Raw genomic sequence first — 14,577 nt, 5'->3', positions numbered from 1 at the left:
ATGTGGATTATTGCCTGGTCAAAAATAGAGAGACAATTCACCTTTACTGTGTAGAGGGTGTAGGGATGTGAGCCTGTGCCTCTGTGTTCCTTGGCAGTGATGGTGCCGGTGATTCGAAGATTCTGGATAATGACTGGACCCTCTGGACTGCTGGGGGGCTCAAAGGTGAAAGGCTCCAGTGATGGCGTCCCAGCAGCTGATGAGGAGGCCTGCAGGGTTGCAGTCAAAGCCAGCTCACAGGGGTTCACCATGCAAGACTGATCTGCAATAGTCCTTCCTTTATCTGCACTCGAGTTACTCTTGTCCAACGGCTGGAGAGTGCAAAAGCTTGATGACTCTTCCTCTTTCACACCAGTGAACATTAATGACAATTCCTGTTGTTCTGAGATCAGAACCTTGGGACTCGCCTTCTCTATCATATTGGTGTAGGTTGGAATGTCATCTTCAAGGTCCAAGACAACATCTATTGGAGTGGTACATTTGGTGAGTCTTTCTGAAAGTGTATCCTCTGTGCCAATCAGAACCAGTGATTCTAGAGAACCCCTTTTAAAGTCTGTCAAAGGAGATTCTAAATCGGAGTCTGTTTCTTGATAAAACGGATTGGGCTTCCCGAGTCTGAGGAAATCCCCTGAGCCGAAAACCGATGGATATGTTTTGGTTGGCCGTGGTTCATCATCTTCCAGATTGTGTGGTGAAAAAAGTTCAGTAGAGTCGATGACATCATAAGCTGCCAGTTCTGGTGTTGGGGCATCTGTTACTGTTGGGATCTCAGGAATGACTTTCAAGTTCAAAACACAAGGAATCTCAAGGTTTTGCGGTGTGTCTTCTTGATTAGACACAACTTTTAGTGGAGGTTGAATTTCAACTGATTCTGGTTCTGGGGTTGGTTCACTAGATTTAGTAAAGGCACTTACAATCAACATGTTTAACCAATCTGGGTCAGACAGTTTTGCAATTAAAGGCAGAATAACATTGCATGTTATAAGTTCACCCACCACAAATCGACCCGTTCTGGTTTCTAAATGTGGAGGAGGTACAAGAACATGCAGAAGGAGATCCACAATGGCCCTTGTGTAATTCACCTCAACAGCAGAGCTCTGAAGAGCAGGATGAGGTATGCAGAATTTGCTGTAGGCCTCCCAGAGCCTAGTTTCATTACTACCATCACCATCTGACCCAACTTCTTTTCCATCAACGATTTCTTTGGCACTCAAGTAGCACTGAAGGTGGCATCCAGAGAGATCTAACACCTTCTGCATTAAAGCTTTCCTATTTACTCTTTCCGCCCGACGCTTCAGCTCCATTGCCATGGAGATCATAGCATTGTACACCTCATCCTCAAAGTCTTGTTCTCTGGACACAGTTCTATACCAAGAAGAGACAAAGTCTCGGATGATCTTGCCAACTGTCTTCTGGATTTCATCTTTCAGTTGTTGCTCACTCTCAGAGCTAGACAGGATCTCTTCCAGTTTTACAAACCGCTCCATATGAATGACATTTTCAGAGTCCAGGACAGCCTGAGAGCCGAGCCATCCACCTAAGACCACTAAGAGGCTTGTGAAGACACAGAGAAGCCATACATTGACCAGTAAGTGGAAGAGGACCATCCAGACCAAGAATGCCCCAAAACCAAGCAGCCTTCTCTTAACCAAAAACTCAGACAAGCCCCAAGGACTTGTGTTTATATGCTCGGGTTGAGACATGGCAGAGGTTTATATGCTCCTGTAAAGTCAAATGCATACAGTCAAATCTACCACTCTTACAACAAATAAATATATACCGTGGCAAACATAGTATCTAGGGATGCACTGATGTATCGGCCGATTATTGACCAAATTAAAACCATCTGCATAATGGTTAAAGCATGAAAATGCAGATATGAAAAACAGATGGTTTATTTATAAATAATTAGTAACTCTGTGAATTCAAATGGACAGTACAGAAATAATAAGTCACAATATTTAGAAGGGATGGCACTCCTAAGAACCTCTAATATTTCATTTTTATTCTTTCTCGTTCTCACATTAATGAGGAAAACCCAGTGTTACAGTTGTGAAAGCAGCACAATGAGGGAAACCATCCAAATGCTTGAAACCAGTAGACTTTGACATCTGAGACATCGCTATGATATCCATTAATGCTGCATGATTGTTTGAATTAAAATTGAAAACACAATATGACTAAACTTTAAAATGTTGCGCTTTAAAAGATAGTCTGTGTTCAGTACTGTGTGCGCGAGCTAGGGCTGGTCGATAGGACCATGTCAACGGATATCAACAATGTCTAACAAAGATCCTGATGCCGATCAACAATATCAGGAAATGCCAAAACCATGGATCTGGGAAGTCGCCAAATATATTAAACAGTGGCCAGGGTGTTAAACCAAGTGTGCTGCACAAGCCCTCAAAAGTGAAGCCAAAACTTCTTGATCGCCCCCCGGTGACTGGTCCTAGTATAGGTCATAAACCCCACTTCCCCATGTTATTCAACGGGATGTGAGACCAACTAAACAATTAAATTCACTTCACTTTTTTCCAAAGACAGAAACTACAGTAAATGACAGAAACTATCACGTTGATTTCAAAATAAGTTTGTTTTCAAAATAAGTTTTCAAAATAAGTTTGTTTTTAGTTAGTTATTTGATGCTATAAAAACGGTGCTGTGACATCATGATTGACAGCTGTGATTGACAGGTTCTCTGAGCAAAGTAGTCACTGAAGCACCAACTGACTTTTTTTCGGGATCTTCGGAGGACTGAGGCGATTGGAGCTTTAAATGTAATATTTAAATTTCTATAATTACTTATTTCACACCGTCATAAGTCAAAAGTGCAGGGGCATGTGCTTGCGACTGATTCAGCGAGAGTGAGGGCGGGGCCTTGATTTCACGGCTTTATTTCCTGCTCACTACTGCGCAGGTCTGGTCCCGAAATCGCAACTGCGCAGACTCAAGTCCCAAAAGATGTCAGCGCCATATCGGGACACTGGCGGCTTCAGTTCTCACCAATGGAAAAGAGCGAAGGTGCGTTGTCCATCTTATTTTACAGTCTGTGTGTTAAATTAGCACCTGCCACTCACCGATGAGGCTGAATCCAGTTCACAAGCTCCTCGTCCAAATGTATTTCATACGTGGGTAATTTTGCTCATCTATCTGCAACATGTGGCAATGCCCGTGTCTGATTCGCTGTTTGTTCAGAGGCATGCAGGACGAGCCTGTCATGTGGAACAAGCACATGTAAAGAGTTTTCACTCTTTATTCTCAGTTTCATTTGTCTGAAAACTGTTTGGAAGAATAATGTAAACTATGAGAATGCTGCAAATTACAGTTGAAGTCAGAAGTTTACATACACTAAGGTTGACGTCATTAAACCTAATTTTTTAACCACTCCACGGATTTCATATTAGCAAACTATAATTTTGGCAAGTCGTTTAGGACATCATCTAATTTTTCCAACAAATGTTTACAGACTGATTGTCTCACTTTTAATTGACTATATCACAATTCCAGTGGATCAGAAGTTTACATACACTAAGTTAACGGTGTCTTTAAGCATCTTGAAAAATTCCAGAAAATGATGTCAAGCCTTAAGACAATTAGCTTCTGATAGGCTAATTGGAGTCAATTAGAGGTGTACAAGTGGATGTATTTTAAGGCCTACCTTCAAACTCTGTTTATTTGCTTGACATCATGGGAAAATTAAAAGAAATTAGCCAAAACCTCAGAAAAACAATTGTGGCCCTCCACAAGTCTGGTTCATCCTTAGAACCAATTTCCAAATGCCTGAAGGTATCACAATCATCTGTACAATCAATACTATGTGAATATAAATACTATGGGACCACACAGTCATCATACTGCTCAGGAAGGAGACACATTCTGTCTCCTAGAGATGAATGTATTTTGGTGCGAAAAGTGCAAATCAATCCCAGAACAACAGCAAAGGACCTTGTGAAGATGCTGGAGGAAACAGGTAGACAACTATCTGTATCCACAGTAACATGAGTCCTACAGTCATGTGAAAAAGATAGGACACCCCATGAAAACCTTGGTCTTTTTCAACATATGGACATTAGATCTTCATTTTAACAATATTGAGAGATGTAGGTAATATAAATAAACTAATAAAACTGAAAAAAATCTTTTAAAAATGATTTGTAAAATTTACTTAATAGAAATGAAATTTTTGGTGAGGAAAAAGATAGGACACCCCCACATTTATTTACTACTTAAAATGCATAGAATTAGAATCGGGTGCACTACGTCAGGTGCAAATTGTAAAATTTAAGCTGAAGCGGATGTGGACAGTGCAATATGACAATGCCCCAAAACATCCCAGTAAATCCACCAAGGAATGGCTCAAAAGAAAGAAATGGAGAGTTCTGGAATGGCCGAGTCAAAGCCCTGATCTTAATGCTTTTGAGATGCTGTGGGGTGATTTGAAACGGGCTCTGCATGCAAGAAACCCCTCAAACATCACACAGGTGAAAACTTTCTGCATGGAGGAGTGGGAAAAACTTTCTCCCAGTCGATGTCAGAGACTGGTAGACAGTTATAGAAAATATTTTATTGAGGTTATTTCAGCCAAAGGGGGCAATACCAGCTATTAGGGCATAGGGTGTCCTAACTTTTTCCTCAGTAGGAATTAGCATCTTTGTAATTTTTTGTTAAATAAATTATATCATGGCTAAAATGTAATTGTTTATGGTTCAATTACATCACCTTTATCTATAGATGTTGTTTGAAAGAAGATCAAATATTGATATGTCCATATTTCTTAAAAAAGAACAAAATATTTAATGGTGTGTCCTAATTTTTTCACATGACTGTATATCGACACAACCTGAAAGGCTGCTCAGCAAGAAGCCACTGCTCCAAATCTGCAATAAAAAAGCCAGACTACAGTTTGCAAGTGCACATGGGGATACTTTGTGGACTTGATGTCCTCAGGTCTGATGAAAAAAATTTCTGGAAAAAAACAGTTTGCCCATAATGACCATTGTTATGTTTGGAGGCTTGCAAGCTGAACAACATCATCCCAACCGTGAAGCATGGGGGTGGCAGCATCATGTTGTGGGAGTACTTTGCTGCAGGAGGGACTGGTGCACCTCACAAAATAGATGGAATCATCATGAAGGAAAATTATGTGGATATATTGAAGCAACATCTCAAGACATCAGCCAGGAAGTTAAAGCTTGGTTACAAATGGGAATTCCAAATGGACAATAACCCCAATCATACCTCCAAATTTGTGGCAAAATGGCTTAAGAACAACAATGACAAGGTATCGGAGTGGCCATCACAAAGCCCTGACCTCAATCTGATTTTTGTGGGCAGAACTGAAAAAGTGTGCGCGAGCAATGAGGCCTACAAGACTGACACTTTACACCAGTTCTGTCTGGAGGAAGGGGCCGAAATTCCAGCAACTTATTGTGAGAAGCATGTGGACGGCTACCAAAAATATTTGACCAAAGTTAAACAATTTAAAGGCGATACTATCAAATACTAACCAAGTGTATGTAAACTTCTTATCCACTGGGAATGTGATGAAAGAAATAATAGGTGTATGTAAACTTCTGACTTCAACTGTATCTCCAATCATCTTGGGAGGTGCTGTGAGCTTAGTTCAATTTATTTCCAAATGGTTAGCATGCATTGTGAATGCAGGTTCAGTAATATATATTTTTGCTTTAAAGATACAAAGACGAAAGTGATTAAATCATAAAGTAATGTGGGTTCCATGTGACACCTTGCGAGGAGCAGACGTGTAAACGGCGTGCTCTGCGCACTTTGCTAATTTTTTGTCATTTTTGTGTCATAAGCAAGTGAGATTCGATACATCCTGCTACATATCTGTTCTTTGAAGTTAACATGGCAAAGAATTCAAAATCCTCAGACTCTGGAGATATTAAAAGACACATGTGCTCAAGCTGATACCTCTGACAGGTCCAAAGTTGTTGCTGACTTAGAGGATCTTGCTGCAATACGTAGATTGATTATGGCAATAGAAACAAAATTCTCTGAGTCCAAGAAATCTTGTCTAATGAAAAGAAACTCTTACATCAACAGAAGATTGCTTTTGTACTGATGTTTCTGGCCAAAAATGAGAATAGATACTAAGGATGGCTGCAACATATTTACATGTCCCCAGCAAGCATTGTCTTTCATAGTCAATGGGGTGAGTTAGCCATTTGGTGATTTTCATGTGGCCCCCAAGTGAGCTCTTTTCGCTGTATATAATGTTGACTGTCTGAGGAAGCTGGGTGCCATTTTGTTTCTTTTTGTCTTGGTTCCGCCTAGCAGCTGGAGTTTGTTTTGTGAAATAACTCTTGAGAAACTCTTGCATTGAAGGAGAAACGCTTTTGTACTGATATTTCTGGCCAAATTGACTGAGTAAGTCATAGTGTGTTTCTCACGTTGCCCCCAAGTAGTTTGTCTCGCTGAACATACACTACTGTCCGAGGAAACTGGCCGCCTATTTTGTTTCTTGTTGTGCTGGTTCCACCTGGAGTAACACTCCTTCGGGACAGTTGTGTATGAGTCTGCTCGTTCTTTGAGTTTATGCCTCCTATTGGCTGGAGATTGTTTTGTTGATAATTTTTTGTAGGACATCGGAAGGATTAGGTAATCTGCTTCACTCATGAACAGCCGGCTCACTGAACATTCGTTTGACTGTCCGAGGAAAGTGAATGGAATTTTTGTGTATGTGTGTGCTGGTTCCACTAGTAGCTGGTTTTGCGAAGGAACACACCTTCGATACAGTTTTGTGAATTAATCTTCACATTCTTTGTGTTTATTCTGCCTATTGGCTGGAGTTTGTTTTATAGATTATTTTCTGTTTTCTGTCTCGCAGAATTTGTATAGAAGTACCGTACTTGAGCAATCCAATGACAAAGTTGTCACAGGGACTCTCGTAGGCATACATGGACTGTTTGAGTTTAGAGGGATGAACGCCAGTTAGTGCACAGGGTTAATGCGCACATTTTTCTTTTTTCGGTTTCTTTGGTTCCGGGGGAGGTTCAGAGTCTGGCTGTTGCACTAATGTTGAAATGTGGTCTTTATAATTTTATTTTTGACACACAATCTATTTTTACGAATTTGTCAAAATGTCAAATGTTAATATGAGTAGATTGTCTCTCTCCACATGGAAAGTGAATGGGTTGGGGCACCCCATAAAAAGAAGGAAGGTTATTTATTTTCTTAAATGTAAGAAATGTGATAGTGTTTCTTCAAGAAATGCATTTTCCCCACAGGAAGCTGGAAAATTTGGGAAGATATGGGGTGGACATGTTTTCTTTAGTGCTGGCTCAAGTAAAAGCAGGGGAGTCATTACATTGATAAGTAAACATCTAAAATTCTAATGTCTCAAACAGATTAAAGATGAATTAGGAAGAGTTATTATTGTTTTAGCTGAAATCCAGGGGCAAAGTCTCATTTTGGCACAGTCTCATATTTACACACCTAACGTTGATGATCATTCAAACATTGATTATAATTAATGTTGATCCTTTAATTAATAGGTTTTCGAGTGATGTGGACAGGTGGGCTTCATTACATTTATCTATGATTGGGAAAGTTAATATTATTGAAATGAATTTCATTCCAAAATTCATCTACCTGCTACAATCACTCCCTTATTTCAAGCAATTTGATAGCATAGTGAAGTCCTTCATTTGGAATTGTAAACATCCCAGATTACATTTCAGTACATTTCATAAGCCTATTGACAATGTGGACTAGGCCTACCCAAGATTTTGTTTAATTAATATGCATTCGTTCTCAGACGTTTGGCTTATTGGTCACTTCCACCTCAGAGAGTCCCTCCATGGTTTTGTATTGAACAAGAATTTCTTGCACCTATTTCACCATTGCAAAGCCTTTCTATCAAACTAACCGAAGAAGTTAAGTTACACCCCGTTAATTTGCATTTACATGCGGTATGGGCAAAAGTGTCCAGAGTGTTTAATTCGGACATTTATTTAAATGTTGCTTCAAGCAGAAGATGGGGACACAACTCACGTTAAGATCCAAGAATTCTGGTTGAGGGATCAGAGTTTTACGTGTGACTTATTGGGCACTTAAATTTAAGCCCAAGACTCTGTATTTTAGGCAATGGGGCGGTCATTAGTATAGGGGATAAATACATAAGAAATTGGGTCCTAGCCAGTGTCATGATCAGTAGACAGATCAGTCTGAGGGGATAGAAGTTGGCTGGTGCGCCCTCATTTTGGGAGCGGTGCATGGAGATGGGCAGGGTGGCATCATTTGAGGAGATGTCAGATAGAAGGCTGGGCAACCTGAGGGTGTTTGATATGAAGTGGGCAGATATCTGACATTTTTGGATGGCTCTCAGGGAGGGGTAATGAAGAGGGATTTATAGTTTGAATATGTGTGTGTGTGTATATATATATATTTGTCTTTTTCTGGGTTTTTGAGTGTGTGTGATTTGGCTTTGACAACAGGGATGTTTGTTGGGGGTTAGGGTGGGGATGGGAGGGGGAATAATGGGGGTTAAAATTTTATTCTGTGCATTTATGTTTTGCTTTTGTTTCATGTGTTGGAATCAATAAAAAAGTGTTCAAGTGTTATTTAATTGCTTTTTCCGTTTAAAATGCAATTTGAATTTAGAAATGTCTTTTGATTGTTTTTCTTAAATCAAGAAAAATCTATAAAAAAAATAAAATAAAAAAAATAAATTCACAGACCCATGGCAGGGGGCTTGATGATGTAATCAGATATCACAATATTTTTAAGGCGATTATGGTTAAACTATTTTGTACATATTGCCCAGCACTAGAGCAAGAGGCGCCCTCTAGTGGTCTGGATGACATAATGGTTTTATCCTTTGTTTAAATATTTATTTTTCCATTATGTGGTTGACATTTCAGTGGAATTGTCCAACATATGCATAGTATGAATTTGTATGTTCAATCATATACAGGACATACATGTAAAATATTAGTTCTGTTGTTATGAACTGCAAAAACAGAAGTGCAAAAATGTTTTAGAAGAACAAAATAACCTTTTTATCATATCAATCATCATGTTATCATATTTAATTATTTGTATCTTTTATTGCTCTTTAAAACATTGCATGACGTGTGTTCAACACATCCAATCCATTTTCAGTGGAAAATTATTCTTGTTAGAGCAGTAAAAAACTTTTTTCGAAATTTCACATTTTTAAATAATAATTTATGTAAAATAAATAAAGTTAAGTGCCAAAATATTGGTGTCGTTATCGGCCTATAGGTTTTTTTTTAAATCAGTATCAGCCCAAAATGTACATGGTGGAAAATAACACAGCGACTTCGGTTACTTTCAAGAATATAACCAAATGTTAAAGATTAAGGGGAGAACAAATGTAGACGTTTAAGAATCAGACATTGAATAACTTGTGTTTGATCATCAATTCTGAATACTGGTGGTAAGATTTTCCATGTCAATAGGGGTTTCAGCCATGTTTATTGTCGCTGCAATATAACTGTGGCAACTTAGATGCACTGTAGCCACTACTGTCATCCAATTTAGTTTTCTAATTAATTAAAATGTCAGAAAGTCTCTTATACTGAACCCATATTCATTTAGGAAACAAAGATTTTAAGGGGTTTCTATTGATAAGCAGTAAACTAAATAGATTTGCTGACTTACTTGACAACTCAAACATTATACAATTTCAAAAGAAAGGAAAATCTCAGCCGTAAAGATAAAACTATATTTAATCATCTATCTCTATATTATCATATGTCTACGACGTTGTGTATGTGTATTGATGAGAAATCAAGCTGGCATTTCGTTAAATATACCTTACCTTATCTACATAAATGTTGGACGAAAGATGTAAACATTAATTTTGAGGCTAACCAAATCATGTTTTATAGTTGAATGGCTCCGATGGCCTTCGTGTTTTAACAGCTTCTTCCTCGTCATCTCTCCCTTCAGATGATGCGCTATATTCAGCGTTCTGTCGCCCACTAGAGGCCATACACATCACTGCAGGACCATTCTGAAGCTGACGATAAAGTTCCATCTCAAATATTGTCAAATAAAAACTCAAATGTAACAATTCAAAGAAAGGTTTCATTTAAATTAATGTTTAAAATCATGATTTGCTTGGAAAAAACCTGGGTATTATCTCTAAAGGGATTGGATTTGCTTTTTAACTAGCTCCAGGTCTGTCCCAAAATTCAGAATGGCGGTCAATCAATATAGGATTTTATAGTGAGAGATTTTTGAATTTTCACCTTTCTTCATACCCATTCTTAAACATTTGAGAGGGTCCTCACTGCAGACTGTAGCATGATGACGTAATGGATCTAATCCTCTGCTTAACTGATTTTGTTGTCATAGTGGATGTTTTGGTTTTTACATTGAGTACATTATTACTTAGTATTGAAGTATTACACTGAGACATTTGTTTAATATAGCTAAGCTTTTAAAAATGGTCATAACCATGGATTTCGTAAACTAGTTTTCCTTGTTCTCTTACGAGAGGTTCTCTCATATTGCGTAAGCTAGCTTACGCTACGGGAAAGATTCATCTTTTCTGAGATATTGAAGCCAAAAAATTATCCTTAATTTTTGTATCCATTGTCAACGCAGTGCGGCGGCTGCAGACCTTGAGCGGGCTAGCTAGCGAGCTCATAGGTTGCTCTGCGGCAACTGCTGCAGCCTATAGACGAGCTTGGGCTGAACTCAGCATCCAATGAGAGGCGTCCGCGCTCACTGCAACAAAGCCCGCCAAAATGGGCATGACTAGAGTGCATATAAGCGTAGTTCGTAGGCTGGAACCCTGATTTTCATCTCTTCAGCGAAGCTCTTCGCATCTCTGAACTGGAAGCCGCGTCGCTGTTCGAGGGGCATCAAGCAAGCGTGGACAGCGCCGAAGAAGCCGGCCGTCTTCGCCACCTTCAGCCGCCCTGCGAGCTACGCCATCCGGCGACGTATCCTTTTAAAGCAAGCTAGTTCTTATGAACTTCACAAAAGAGTACGAGCGTCTTTTTAAAGATGCCTCGCTCCACTTGCGCCTCATGCCGCGCCCTCTCAGCACAGGAGACCGCCACGTCATCTGCGCTCTCTGCCTGGGACTGGGGCATGCAGAGCTCGCCCTCGCTGAAGGCGGATGCGATCTCTGCGAGGAGCTTCGATGTCGACCCTGCGGGCTCGACTCGAGCGCTCAGGACCGAAGCCGCCGCGCGCCTTCCATTCAGCCGCAGCAGTAAAAGCGCCGCTCTCAAAGGCTGCCGGAACCAGTGGTAGAAGCGATTGCCTCGCCGAGCCCCTCCCTCGAAGCATCGCCTTCACCCTCCCCGCCTGGACGCGCGCAGTTGCCGCCGGCGGCTGCTCTGCTGCCATCTCGGACGAAGAAGCGGAGGATAAGGGCTGTTCCATCATGGCTTCGACAGCGAGGAGTGGTCAGGCTCACACGCCTCCTCCTCGCCCAGGAATCCAGCAGGACCAGCGCCGAGTCGGCGGGGAACTAACGCGCCTCCTCACACAGGCCGTCGACCGCCTCGGGCTCGAAAGTGGTCACCGCCCCTGAGCAGGCTCCCAACAGACTCCACGCCGCACCTTTGCCCGCCTCCGCGAGATGGCGGTCTAAGCTGGTGCTCCCGCCTAAGGCCTGCAGAACTACTTCCGCCTGTGTTGGCGCGCCTATACCGCCGCCGGCCAAGCGCATCTGCTCTGCATTCCATGGCCGTCTTACAGACAGAGGCTGTTTCAGATCTGACTAGCCGACTTGGGAGAAGCTGAACGCACTACGCCGCTCTCTCTGTCCGGTCTCTTCGGTTCCGCGGTGAGTGGCATTGTTGACCGTTCTCGAGCCCAAGCCATGAATCTCTTTCTGCCTCGTCGCGCTAGCTCCTCTGCAGGCCGCCCACGTGACCAGCCTCCTGCACGAGCCTCTTCACAGCCCAGCTCAACAAGCCAGACTTCTCAGCGTCGACAGGGCGCCGCCCTCGATCAGGCTCAGACAGCCGCCGCGAGACCGCCGCCACCTGCGGGCCTCGGCCTAAGATTGTACTGAAACCTGAGCAACCGAAGTCCTCCTAGCGTTGTTGAGAAAACGACGGCTCAGTCCCGCCACGGCCGGACCACCGTCAAAGCTTCGCCCCTGTCAGTCCCCTTCTCTCAGGCTACTGCAGTGGTGGATTCAGCAGCCAACAAGCCGGTGATACTACCCGTTTGCTCAGCACTCAAACGCCGCTTTCACGGCGACCCAAAGAAATCTTGTAAAGAGTAAACATGCCTTATGTGTAGAAAATGTGCCCACAATCCAGTGCTCACCCCTACACACAAGCATTACACATCCCGTGTCCCTATCAGAGCACACTCACATAAGCGGTTACGACCGCCGAGTGTTAGAGTTAATAAACGCTCACCACGAGCCCGCGCGCTGCTCTCCTCTGCCCGCTCTGTCACACGGCCAGCTGTATGTAAGTCCCGTGACGCCCCTGTCAGTCCCCTTCTCTCAGGCTACTGCAGTGGTGGATTCAGCAGCCAACAAGCCGGTGATATTACCCGCTTGCTCTGCACTCAAACGCCGCTTCCACGGCGACTCAAAATAAAGCCTTATGTGTAGAAAATGTGCCCACAATTCAGTGTTCACCCCTACACACAAGCATTACACGTCCCGTGTCCCTATCAGAGCACACTCACATAAAGCGGTTACGACCCGCTCGAGTGTTAGGGTTAATAAATGCGCTCACGAATACGTGCACGCACCCATTCTCTGGCCGCTCTGTCACACGACCAGCCTTATGTGTAGAAAATGTGCCCACAATCTAGTGTTCACCTCTACACACAAGCATTACACGTTCCGTGTCCCCATCAGAGCACACTCAAAAGCGGTTACGAACCACTCGAGTGTTAGAGTCAATAAATGCGCTCACGAATACGTGCGCGCGCCCATTCTCTGCCCGCTCTGTCACACGGCCAGCAAACACTATTAACTCTGTATGTAAGTCCCGTGCTCGTGGCTATGCTTGCGCATCACTTAACAGACGTGACTCTTTCCCCATTCACCTCAATCGGAAGTCACTCACAGAACAGCCTGTCCATGCTGTCTGCGAGCAGTCCAGCATAAGCACAGTAAGTGCGCCACACATTCTGTTCAGCGCTGTGTGCGGCAATCAGAGCGATTTGGCCATTCACCCTCTAACATTACGCTTCAAAGCGTGGGAAGATATTCCAGGGATATCCGAATGGGTGTTAAGCACAATAAAACAGGGCTATTTGCTACAGTTCGATCGCCGTCCTCCTTGCTTCAGAGCTGGCTCGAAACTACTTTGAACACGGAAGCAGCGTGCATGCTTCGTTCAGAAATAGCAAACCTTCTGTGCAAAAGGGCCATAGAGAGAGTGCAGCCTCCCTGAGCGAGTCGGGGTTTTACAGCCGTTATTTTCTTGTCCCCAAGAAAGATGGCGGCCTCAGACCAATATTAGATCTCAGGGTTTTGAACAAAGCGCTTGCAAAAAGACCGCTCAAAATGCTTACAACCAGCAAACTCCTCGCGCATGATGCGCCAGGGGACTGGTTTATTTCTCTCGATCTGAAAAATGCATACTTTCAGATTCAGATAAATCCCGTCACAGGCCATTCTTGAGATTCGCCGACGGCCAGGTTTATCAATACACCGTCCTTCCGTTCGGCCTGTCCTTAGCACCCCGTACTTTCACGAAGTGCATGGACGCTGGCGCTCGCACCCCTGCGGAGTCAGGGTTTGCGAATTCTGAACTATTTGGACGATTGGCTGATTTTGGCACAATCACATACGGAGCTTCTGTCTCACAGGACAGTTCTCCTCAGTCATCTGAACAGTTTGGGCCTTGCAGTCAATTGGACCAAGAGCTCACTACAGCCCAGTCAGGCAATTTCCTTCCTTGGAATAGAACTAGACTCAGTGGCAATGACGGCTCGCTTATCTACACAGCTGCCGCGTGTGCAGCGACTAGCCGCGTCATTTCAGATGAACAGCCTCACACCTCTGAAGAAATTTCAGAGAGTGCTAGGCTACATGGCCTCAGCCGCAGCAGTACTTCAGCTGGGTTTACTGCACATCGCCCGCTTCAGCATTGGCTAAACACCGCGCGTCTCGCCGGGCTTGGGCCACAGGCCGCCAGCCCATCAAGGTGACTCAGACCTGTATTTCAGCTCTGCAGCCCTGGACAGTGGCCAAATGGTATCAGCGGGAGTGACAATTGGAGCTGTATCTCGCCGAAAGTCATCTCGACAGACGCGTCCAACACGGGTTGGGGCGCGGTCTCGCGAGGGCTCTCCGGTTTTCGGCCTATGGTCAGTTCAGGAAAAGCTCCTTCACATAAATTGTCTGGAAATGATAGCGGTCGAGTACGCGCTCGTGCACTTTCTCCCGGTCATTCAGGGTCACCACGCCCTGGTCCGCTCGGACAACAGATCTGTGGTATCCTACCTAAACCGTCAGGGCGGTGTCAGATCCAGGAACCTCTTCCATCTGACGAAACGCATACTGAGTTGGTCCCAGTGCCACCTGCGCCGCTGAGGGCGACGCACGTGCCAGGCCACCTGAACGACGGCCCGGACAGACTGTCCAGAGACAAT

General features: G+C 43.4%; 1 protein-coding gene across 1 annotated transcript in view; it reads right to left on the bottom strand.

Moving 5' to 3' along the window:
* The window catches only part of snx19b (sorting nexin 19b), a 45,006-nt gene extending 35,115 nt beyond the window's left edge, over nucleotides 1–9,891 (bottom strand). The window contains 2 exon segments of the mRNA XM_052110251.1: nucleotides 42–1,722; nucleotides 9,809–9,891. Coding sequence (XP_051966211.1) covers nucleotides 42–1,703 — 1,662 coding nt within the window. The 5' untranslated portion in view covers nucleotides 1,704–1,722; nucleotides 9,809–9,891.
* Between the last annotated feature and the right edge of the window lie 4,686 nt (nucleotides 9,892–14,577).

This window comes from Xyrauchen texanus, chromosome 38 (assembly GCF_025860055.1).
Source record: "Xyrauchen texanus isolate HMW12.3.18 chromosome 38, RBS_HiC_50CHRs, whole genome shotgun sequence".
Taxonomy (NCBI): Eukaryota; Metazoa; Chordata; class Actinopteri; order Cypriniformes; family Catostomidae; genus Xyrauchen; species Xyrauchen texanus.
This window is presented reverse-complemented; position numbering and strand designations above follow the sequence as displayed.